General features: G+C 36.8%; 1 protein-coding gene across 1 annotated transcript; it reads left to right on the top strand.

The window, feature by feature from the left end:
• Positions 1–6,666: 6,666 nt before the first annotated feature.
• LOC121752255 (protein SUPPRESSOR OF MAX2 1-like) lies at positions 6,667–10,453 on the top strand. Its single transcript, XM_042147230.1, has 3 exons — positions 6,667–7,956; positions 8,185–8,422; positions 8,503–10,453. Exons 1-3 carry the CDS (start codon positions 6,920–6,922, stop codon positions 10,048–10,050), a joined length of 2,823 nt encoding a protein of 940 aa, XP_042003164.1. The 5' UTR covers positions 6,667–6,919; the 3' UTR covers positions 10,051–10,453.
• Positions 10,454–11,907: the final 1,454 nt, after the last annotated feature.

Here is an 11,907-nt window from a genome sequence, read left to right as displayed (position 1 = left end):
GTAACATTAGTTTCTTGTATTTTGAGCAATAAACTTAGTATAATTACACCCTAATGACTAATGTAGGTATACTTTAACTCCAATTCCAATTGATGTCAACTTTCTAGTATTTTGAAAAGGGGAATTGAACCAATAGTCAATAGACATCTTTAGCTTGCCTTGTGAGCTGTCTCTTTTGCCTCACATTTCTTAATAATGGAAAACGTAAAATCCATTTTCATATTATTCTTCATAATAAAAGGAATGTATGGAAGTGTAGTTGCACTTTTGAGTATAAGAAGTCACCAAAACCTTTTTGGGGAGATATTCTACTTTTACATATTTAAGTAATGAAAATCATAATAACGGTGATAACTTTGTACAATAAATAAATATGTTACTTATCGTTAAAACAAAATCTGTATTTCAAAAATTTAGTAAACCTAATTTATGTGCAATGATTTGTAAATAAAAAAGAATATGTATACTAGTAATAGTTTACTTTCTCCATCTCCAAATCATGTCTCTGTCCATCAAAATTCATTAGTAGTTAATACTTTTATTCCTATTACCCCTAATTAATGCATTGAAAACGAAAAGATAAAAAAAAAACACTATGCATTAAAGACAAGGATAAATAGGAATGTAGGACAAGAATTACGAAATAGAATACTTATTCGAGAATAAAGTTGGTCATTAAATATGATACATATTCAAAGATGAAGAGGATATATTCTTAGAACATATCATCAAAAGATTAAAATTGTAGGGTGGGGGTGGGGGTGGTGGGTGGTGGGTGATACCCTAACCCTACCAACATGTGAGTATATTGTGATGAGGTTTTTGCTTCAAGTATTGAGCATGGTGGCATGATTGATTGAGTAGATGCATAAAGTGAGTGGGGCTTTGGCTTGCACAAGTGAAAAGAGTTGTGGGCCCCATTGTCTCACAAAGAAACACCAATTAGCCTTTGAAAGAAGCTTTTTATTCGATCATGAGCCATCAACACCAATTTTGAATTTCAAGGGGAAAAAAGGAACTAGGATCCGTTGAATTATGAAATAATAGAAGAAAGATTTAACCTTTTTTATAAAAAGAAAGATTTATTGTTGCTTCAAGGAAAAGGGGCTTTATAGTGTAGCAAGGATGATGGCCCACGAGTACACCCCTATAATTATAAAGGGGCGAAGTCTAATTTTGAGAAAACAAAGGGCACATATATAAATAAGAAATATTTAGGTGATTATAGAGAAAAGGTGGGTTTGGTATAATGTAATGGTGAGCACTTTTGGTGCAGAAGAAAACGACAAAGAGACGCATGCAGAGGAGCCATGAAACAAAAGTAAGCGTGATTGCTAATTAATATCAAAAGCTGCTCTGAAAGTCACAATTTTCCAGTACTTTCTTGTAAAGTAAAAAGTGATATCAAGATTTATTGAGTTTATTTATTTAAAAATAACAATTTATGTTTTTATTTTTATAACTGAGCATGAAATGCACGGACAGGATTATGTTTTTATTTTTAAAAATACTTACTATGTCACAACAAAAACATTAGAGTATATTTTAAAATGACCGAAAATAATTTTCATTTTCTATGATAAAAAATGTTGTTTTTAATCTTTTGATGATAAAATAATTTTAATAATCCGTAAGCCAAACCAGTATTACGTTGTATATAGTGTGCAATAATTGCTTTATTAGATTTTTACATATAATATAATGTGTACATATTTCTTTTTTCTGAACGCTGCTTCTTAATTTACTTTTACAATACTACTCTTTATTTAGGCAAATTCCTATTCATGGTCCATCAGACCATCACATCATCGAATTATTTGTCTATGATAATTTCTCCATTTTTCAAATATTTACTAAATATGTCATTAAAATTCGAGGTTTCCCTTAATATATAGTTATATTTGAAATTGCATGAGGGAATGATACAAATAATTTCTACAACTAAAATAACTCTTACGGAATTAATTTCAAATATATATTCATTATATAGGTTGCTTCCACCTATGTAAAAGAATCCCAACAAACCCAACTTTTTTTATTCACAATTGAAGTGACGGTTTAATTACAAAATAGCTATGCCTCGTCAGTCCGTGGATAGCATAAATCTTTTATTCTTGATTTGTCATTATTTTATTAAATGGGTCATAGACTCACAATCACCAAAAAGGCTAAAAAGTTAGTGTTTGTATAATGCTTATTTATTTAATTTTTAGTTATTATTTAGTCTACTAGTGTTAACACTCGTGTTATGCACGACATATAAGATTTTCAAATAGTGAAGATAAATATAAGAGGCGATTATAGGATGAAAATTGTAAACATTACATATTTGTGTTGTCGTTTAGCATGTGAATTAATTCAGAAAAAAGTATTGCAATAAAAAATTAAATCTCAATTTTAACCTAAATAAATGGAAGGCAAACTATGCTCTCTAGCACAATTCCAATTTTAATCCAAATATAAGGCTAATTAATATATAAATTTAATAACTTAATTATAACAAAATTTAATGGCAGTGCACTATTTAAAATGTGGTTCTAAACTTCTTCAAAAAGCTGGCATTTTATTGGATCATTATTTGTCCAATTGTTTTTACCTTCAAAAATTAATTAATTAATTATTTTCATGTCTAAAAATATTTTGGAAGACTCAAAATAAAATAAAGAAATAAAAGACACTTCAGCTTTTCATTTTCCCTCCAAAAAGGACATCAAAGTCTTTTCATCTAACTTGCATTTTAGATTAGGGTAGATTCGAATCTGTAAAAATGCTATCAAAGATTTAAAGAAATTAAAGTTGTTATTAGAAAAATGACCTATTTAATTTGAATTAATTTCACTAAGCTATCGTCAATTCTCAATTAGTCAATTGTGAACACCCGTACTAATTTATTGAGCAATACATTGATCATTAATTGGGAAATAAAGTGAGAACCCTAAAATGATAATACGTGGAGGAGTTACATTTGTACTCCTTCCGTCCACGAGAAATAGGGAGCTTTCATTTTCTACACTCATTTTAAAAAAATTGATAATAAATAGTTAAAGTGGAGAGAAAGTAAAGTACGAGAGAGAATAATGTAGAGAAGTCTCTTATCTATATTATTCTATCTCTTACTTCTCTTTCCTTCCACTTTAACTATTTATTATCATTTTTTCAAAATGAGTGCAGAAAATGGAAGTGCCCTATTTTTCGTGGACGGAAGGAGTATTTGTTTTCTAGATTCTGTTCATAATTATATGATGCTTCAAATAGATAGAACTTATATTTAGTTATTTTTATTATCCAAAAAAGTCAATTTATTAAAATTCATACATGAAACATGAAGAAAAATGTAAATGTGTCATACCAAAATATTTCAACAATCTAGCAACTCTATAGGCTAATTCATCCTATTAAACTCACCATGGAATATGCCAACTCTATCTCATAGTATCCTGATTTTCTTTTCTCTTATTATTACGAATATACTATACTATTTCAAAATTGAATGAGGATTCAAGACTCATAAATTTTGTGTGATGCTACTATTTCTTTAGATTAATAAATCTACTTGTATTGAATGAGACTTGTTGATTATAGGCGCGTTAGATTGGTGGACTATTATTTGGGTCTGGGAATTATTTTTGGCTCGGGTGATGTTTTGGGCTTGTGTTTGCCCTAGCCCAATTGGGTTCTGATATACCCCCATCTCCCTCACTCGCCGCTACATTCATTCTGCATTCTCCTTTCTCTCACTTCTCTCTCTCGCGTCTGTTGATTTTCCCTTGTTCTTTCTTCTTCTCCGATGAGTCTCCTGTTGTTTCACTATGGTTTATCACGGTTATTTGAGTGATTAAACGTGTGTGTGTGTGGGTGGGAGAAAGCAACTGGTTCGGTTGCTTGAGTTCCGGAGAAACTAGGGTTTCTAGTTTGAGAGGTTCTTATGATTGTGTGCTCTGAGAGTGGATAGATCCGGTGTAGCAGAGTGGATTGGGGTTGGAATCTGTGGTGTGTGAAGAGATTCACGGATGGATTCAACGGTGCTCCCTTGGATCTTGGTTCTGGAGAATAGATCTGCCCTATTGGCGGGTGGCTGAGCCACATCCTCGATCTATTGTGTTTCTTGTTATTTCTGCAGCATTTCTTTAGTATTACTGTACCAGATCCGATAGGATCTTTCCTACTTTACTAACGAGGGTTTTGAGCGTGCAGGTTCTCGGTGGTCCAGAGAAGCATCTGGTCAAGGAGTGCGTGGTCCAAGATAGTTAGCTATATTTGTTGTAATAGCTAGGTTTTACTTGTAAATCAGTCGCGTGAGTGATAGTTTGACTGAGCTATCTTGTGCAAGACCAAAGGGGTCTCGGTAATTAGTGAATCCGGACGAGTCTGATCCTTACAAGACTTTTAACTTTTTTTTATTGTTCTACTACGTCAAATTCAGTGGAATTTCAAAGTAACCTAACCTCAAATTTAGATTGAATATTTATGTAGCAAAAAAAAAGTCCCCTTACATTTGTATAATATGCTCTGATCATGATAAGACAAATAATTTGGGGTCGATTTAAAGTCGTCATTTAGATAGTTGAAACCAAAAATTAGTTATAAATTTCTTGTTTTCTCTGACAACTTCGTAGACACTTCTTCGGTGAATTTTCCTTTGACATTCACTTTAAATACCAACTACTTGTCTCGACTTAATTGGCTTGCATTTATTTCGATTTAAAGGCATTTATCACTTCTTCATATGTATGGACTATGATCATGTGATTTTGGCAAGACATTCAGTAGCTATTTAAACTAATCTTTATCTTCAAAGGCTAAGCTCAATATTTACAAGATAGTCAAGAGCTTTATGATCTCACATAATCTATTATCTCGTAAATTCTTAATTGTATATAGCTTACAATCTTATGAACACGTCATAATTAATTAAAAAAAAACGATAGTGGTTAATTTAATCTCCCGTTGTCAGGAGGCGAACTATGTAGTAAAACTGATAACAATATTAATACTAGCTAGTATATACATTATTTAATTTGTTATTTGATATGCATTGTGTTGTGTGAAACGTATAAACGAGAGTAAGCATAAGAGACTATTTTCATTTATATGAAATAATTTGCATATTTACACAACATATCATATTAGAATAATAAATTTAACTCACAAATGAGACCATTATTATGTATTTTTGGAAACATTTTTTAGATGATAAGAATTTTAACACCGATACTGCATTAAAGTAGGAATGTTTGACGGAAAGCGTACGAATATATGTTATGTGACAAGAGGAAAAATCATGAAAAATCTAAAATGGGCCACTTCTAGTCATATATAGACCCAAAAAATATATAGAGAGAGCATCAAATAATCTATTGTAAACCTTAGCCACTAATATTTACTCACTTCGTTCCATAGTAATGGAAGCGTTTCTTTTCGGCACAGAGATTAAGAAAAATTGTGTTAGTTGAGTTAAGTAAAGAGAGAATAAAGTGGAAAATGAAAAAGGTAGAGAGATGAAGAGAGAAAAAAGTAAGAGAAAGTAAAGTAGATGTGGAAAAATGTGTTGACTTTTACTAAAAAGATAAATAAATCTATTACTATGGAACGTACCAAAATGGCAAAATGACTCTATTACTATGGAACAGAGAGAATACTAAATTAAGACCCAACTCAAAATACATACACACAAATGTCTTCTATGTTGGATCATATCATATCATATCTGAGTTCAACCCATATGCACTAATTATTCCCACTAGATTTTCCAAATTTACCGAAATTGTTAAGCACATAGCACTACCATAATCAATAATGTGCAACTATTAATTGACTATTTACTTTATATTGAAATTAGTTTTGTTCCTTACACATTTATTAAGGGTAAAATGAGCAATTCAATTCCTCAATATATAAGGTGAGAATATTTATTCCGAAGCAAGGTAAATAACTTTATATTGCAAAAACTTTAAAGGACGATAATATAACTATAGTAGATTCTACTAAAATAATGTATTACTTGATGCAAGAGCATATACTCTGATTGGTTATAATTTAATAGCAAAGCAAACCCAATTTAAAAAGAGATTACATCTAAAAGTAGGTCAGTTTGCCAATAAAGCATATTTATCTCCAGAATTTCTTGCATCCATAAATTCCTTGTTCAAATCCCGAGTTGAATAAAACAAACAATAAATCTATGTGACCAAATTTTGTACAACCAAAAACTGATTTATTTGAGAAAAAAACTGATTTATTTATGCATTTAATTAATATACATGGACACATATATAGTATATGAAACATGCATAATATTATGATCATATATTAATAATTTGTGTATAATTTTTTTACTTTTTTGGAACCATAAAATGTAATTAATGCATATTTTAATTTAAATTTTAAAAGCAATAAAGAGGTAATTCAAATATAAAATAAAAAATTGAAAATGAGACCAAAAACTAATCAAGTCTTTTTAACTTTTTCTACTAACTATATTTATTGTTTTTATATATAATTAATACATTAAATTTACTAATACAATCTTATTTTGGTGGTACAAAATTTGGTTGTTTATTAAAACTGAGAAAGAAAACATTGCATGCTCTGTTTTCCAGACATATTCCACTTTTTACACTCATATATTTACCGCTCAACTGATAGCAAACCTCAAAATTAATTTCTTGTTACACAGAATACGTCAGCCTGTTTTGTTGTTGCCTTTGTATTTATTGTAAAAAGAGGAGCCATGTTTTGGTGTATTGATTGAGAGAGAGAGAGATGGGCGAAGAAGAAGGATGGTGTGTGTGGCAAGATGTTCACATTTCGTTTTCGTGTTGAATTATTCCTCAGCACCTTTTCACCTCCACACGCTTTCAAACTCAACTCCAATAAATAATTGAAGTTTCCGATTTACAATTCCGATTTTCAATTGATTATGAGATCAGGGTTCAGCACGATTCAGCAGACGCTGACGGCGGAGGCGTCCGCCGTCCTGACCCAGTCCATCGCGGAGGCGCGGCGGCGGAAGCACGACCAGACGACGCCGCTCCACGTGGCGGCGGCGCTGCTGTCGTCGCCGTCGGGGTACCTCCGGCAGGCGTGCGTCCGGTCCCACCCGAACTCGAGCCACCCGCTGCAGTGCCGCGCCCTCGAGCTCTGCTTCAGCGTGGCCCTGGAGCGCCTCCCCACTGCCCAGGGCGCGGCGGCGGCTGCGGAGCCGCCGGTCTCGAACGCGCTGATGGCGGCGCTGAAGCGGGCGCAGGCGCACCAGCGGCGCGGGTGCCCCGAGCAGCAGCAGCAGCCCCTCCTGGCGGTGAAGGTGGAGCTGGATCAGCTGATCATCTCCATCTTAGACGACCCCAGCGTCAGCCGCGTCATGAGGGAAGCCAGCTTCTCCAGCCCCGCCGTCAAGGCCGCAATCGAGAACGCCTCCGCCCCCAAATTGTTCTCCAATCCGCCTCAGTTATCGCAGAATCGGAGCGTCTATTTGAATCCCCGCCTGCAGCTAAACGATGAGGTGAAGAAGGTGGTAGAGATCATGCTGAGGGGGCAGAAGAGGAACCCGATTCTCGTCGGGGATTCGGAGCCAGAGGGGGTGGCGAGGGAGTTGCTGAGGAAGGTGGAGAGCAGAGAGTTTGAGAGGGATGGGATTTTCAAGAATGTGAGTGTGGTTTCGATGGTGAAGGGGGTTTCAGCGGAGGAGCTGGGAGGGATTTTAGAGAGCAGGATTAGGAGTGGAGGGGTGATTCTTGATTTGGGTGATCTCAAATGGGCGGTGGAGCAGCCGATGGCGGTGGCGGAGATGGGGAAGCTGGTTGCAAGATTCAAGGGAGACGGTGGTAATAGGATTTGGTTGATTGGGACTGCAACTTGTGAGACTTATTTGAGGTGCCAAGTGTATAATTCTACGATGGAGACTGATTGGGATCTTCAAGCATTGCCGATGGCTCCGAGATCGCTGCCCATACCGAGGTACAAAAACTCATACTTAATTATGCTTTGATCATGAAGTATTTGTTGTAGATGAAGAGATTAGTTATGTTGAATTTCATTTAATCATTTTGATACAACTCCATCCACTTTTGGTAAACATGGATAATGTTTCATAGATTAGCTTGTTTTGTGTTTTGCATAAGGAAACAGTTTTAAGGTTTCCATAAATGTATGAACAAAATTGTTTATCTCCATTGTTTTGCATAGACTTGGAGCTGAGAGACTTTTGAGTATGCCAGTGGAGCCTCTGAAGGGTCTTCCTCCGTTAAGTAGGCGCATACTTGAGAGCTCCGATCAATCTGAACGAGCCCCCTGCTGCCCTCAGTGTTTGGAGAATTATGAGAAGGAGGCGGCCAAGCTCACCACGGTTCACAAGTCGTTCACGGAAGCATCACTGCCACCGTGGTTGCAAAATGCCAAACTCAATACTAGTGATGCTTCACAAGTATGTCTGTTTCCATTTTACTTGTCAAATTTGAGAAATTTCTTTTGTTACTCACTAGTAATTAATATTATCATTTACAGGGACTTATCTCCAAGCAGAGAGTTCAGGAATTGCAGAGGAAATGGAGGGATATATGTTTGCATCTTCATCCCAGCTTCCACACTTGCAGACTGGCTCCACCAACGCTCTCTATGGCAAGCTTGCATAGTCCGAACCTTCTCACACCACCATCGCTCCACCTTACGTTGCAGGGAGCAAAGTCCTTGCAGCTCAACACCGATCAAGCTACTCATAGCCCTCCAGGAAGTCCTGTGAGGACCGATCTAGTTCTTGGACGAAAAGGAACCATTTGTGAAGATCAAGCTAGAGACTTATTGGGTTGTGTGTCGTTCCAACCACAGACAAAGCTGCTCGATAAATTTGCTAGCGCTTTGGATGTGGATGTGTACAAGACACTACTTAAGGGCCTCAAGGAGAAGGCATGGTGGCAGGCAGAGGCAGCCTCCATGGTGGCCTCTACCATTACGAGTTGCAGATCAGGCAATGGGAGACGTCGGGGTGCTGCCTCCAGAGGGGATATATGGCTGTTGTTTACAGGTCCTGATAGGGCTGGGAAGAAGAAGATGGCATCAGTGATAGCTGAGCAGATTTGTGGGACTAATCCTATCATGATATGTCTTGGCATGCGACGAGATGATGAAGAACAAGAGGCTAACTTCCGCGGTAGAACAGCCATTGACCGGATAGCAGAGGTGGTCTGGAGGAATCCATTTTCGGTGATCATGCTTCAAGACATCGACGAAGCGGACATACTGTTCCTAGGGAGCATCAAACGCGCCGTTGAGAGGGGCCGGATTGCTGATTCTAATGGCCGTGAGGTCAGCCTTGGCAATGCCATCTTCATCCTCACTGGCGATTGGTCAGCAACGAATGGTGAAGCTCTAAGAGATGCCAGATTTGTAGACGAAAAGAAGCTTGCTGCCTTAGCCGGTGGTAGTTGGCGGTTAGGGCTAGTTGTAAGGGAGAAAACCTCCAAACGCCGTGCTAGTTGGTTGCAGGACGTTGATCATGATTATGATGATGGTAGGCCTTTGAAGCCACGAAGAGAGGCTGCGTGTGGTCTCTCGTTGGACTTGAATCTCGCAGCTGGAGACGCGGAGGATGATCGAACGGATGGCTCTCATAACTCGAGCGACCTCACTATTGATCATGAGGAGGAGTTCAGCCATGCCAACCAGCATATTTCAGTTACATCAGTTCCTCAAGATCTTCTAAACAATGTGGATGAGTCTGTCGTGTTCAAGGCCGTCGACTCTGCCTTCACTCGGACAGAGATCAAGAAGGCGATCGCCTCAAAATTTTCGACTAAGGTGGGCGAAAACTTGTCTTTAGAGATAGAAGATGATGTGCTAGACATGATTCTAGGAGGCCTATGGCATGATAAGACCAGTTTGCAGGAATGGATTGAGAAGGTTCTAGAACCGAGCTTCGGTCAGCTCAAGCCACGGGTATCGGGCAGTGGACAGAGTGGCGTAGTGGTGGTCCATCTCGGGGTCGAATCGGAGTCCGACAGCCGTGGGCGGAGCAGGAACAGGGGAGATTGGTTGCCTAGTAGCATCTTAGTATGAATGAAAGAACGAGAGTAATGTTTGAGGGTATATAAATGGTATTTCTTGTTCCTATTGGGGTCATTTGTAAATATATAAAACTTTTGGGAGGGGGTGGCTTAGAAATATGAAGACTTGAGACTTAAAAGTAGTTAAAGAAAGAAAACTTTTTAGAGAGTGACATGATGACAAAAGGTTAACGAATCTTCAACTGCTCTCACATTTTAAATTTCTTTTGTACTCCATCAACTTTTAAAATTTATTTTTAAAATTTATAGTGGTTAATATTTAGGGTCACGTTTTTGTCCCTTTGCTGTTCGGCCCCGTCAACTTTTGGCTTTGATGTTTTGGTGGGACGTGGGCCCTTCTGATGTAGTAGTATGTATTTACCTGAATGAGAAATCCAAAGCATATTTTAAGTTAATAATAGTACATGGTGTCAAAGAAATTTAATACTCCTACTAGTAATTTATTAAAGTAAATTATAGATTTATAGGAAATTACGCAATTTTATCAAAATTAATACTATATATAACTACCTAATTTTAAAACTATTACATTTCATACGTTTTTAATAATTACTCCATCCGTTCCCGATTAATTATCACTCTTTGACCGGGCACGTGTTTTAAGAAATGTAAAAAAAAGTTGGTTGAAAAAGTTAGGGGAATGTGACACCCCTCTTTTTTATATTGATTTTATAATAAAAATGAAGTGTGCCAATTATTGAGGGACAAACAGAAATGGAAAAGAGTGACAATTAATCGGGGACGGAGAAGTATTACGGAAGAGACTATAAATGGAAAAAAGTTGTGCATCATGAACTTAACAAAAATTTTCACCACAATTTATATACGTGTGTTTTTGGGTTTATGAGCAAATCCTAGTTTTGTACGGGAATTTGTTCAATCTAGGGAAAGTTATTGTTTTATTTGGGCGAAATATTGAATTAAGGTGACACGATATGCTTTGAATTTGAACGGATGGAATAAATATGAGCTGATTCTTATAGTTTATCAGTCTGATTGTTGTTTTATTTTTACACCAACTATGTAAAACATGAATAGTTTTGCAAACCTCCTTAGAATTGGTAGGTTTTCGTGGGGTTTTTATGTATGCATACAAAAAAAAACATCAATTCGAATGGGTGAACTGGACCGTATTAGACAAAACATCAATTCGTGATCGAATCGATCCCAATTCGGTTTTTAAACACTGGGTGGCATTGTCGGACAGGAAGTTATGAAGGCATGCTCTTGGAATTTCACCCTCATTTCCACTTTATTAGTTTCTCTCACGTTCAAAGCCTTTATCGACTTGGAATTCATTAAATTAGTTTTACGTTATATGTAGCGATGATGTGTTCAAATTTTTCTGCAATGAAAATTTGCAAAATAAGATGTGAGGTGATTGCTTTATTGGTTAGATACTACATTTGTTCTCAGAAAATAGTTTTAGCAGTGAACGAATAAGTTTTAGTGCAAAGTTGGTAGTTAAGAAAGAAATAGAGAGAAAAAGTGGTTGAAATTTAGTTAGTGGAAAATGACACTTAGGTCATCCGCAACGCGTCTCGTTGTCATCTCTATCTTGTCTTGGGGAGACGAGACGGCGTTGCAGCCCCGCGTCTCGTCCCGGTCTCGGCGAGCGTCTCGTCCCAGCGAGACGGTTGGCGCGCCAGCTCGCCACGCGCCAGCGCTAGGCGTGACGCCCACTCGCGCGGCCCGCGAGTGGGCGTTGTCACGCTGACGCAATAAATCATTTTTTTAAAAAAATTGATTTTAATAAAAATAAATAAATAAATAAATAAATAATTAAAAACGGTCATATGACCGTTCAACGGTTTTTTTTTTCTTTTTTTATTCTAGAAATACTCCTCTT

The sequence above is a fragment of the Salvia splendens genome, chromosome 10, assembly GCF_004379255.2.
Source record: "Salvia splendens isolate huo1 chromosome 10, SspV2, whole genome shotgun sequence".
Lineage (NCBI taxonomy): Eukaryota > Viridiplantae > Streptophyta > Magnoliopsida > Lamiales > Lamiaceae > Salvia > Salvia splendens.
This window is presented reverse-complemented; position numbering and strand designations above follow the sequence as displayed.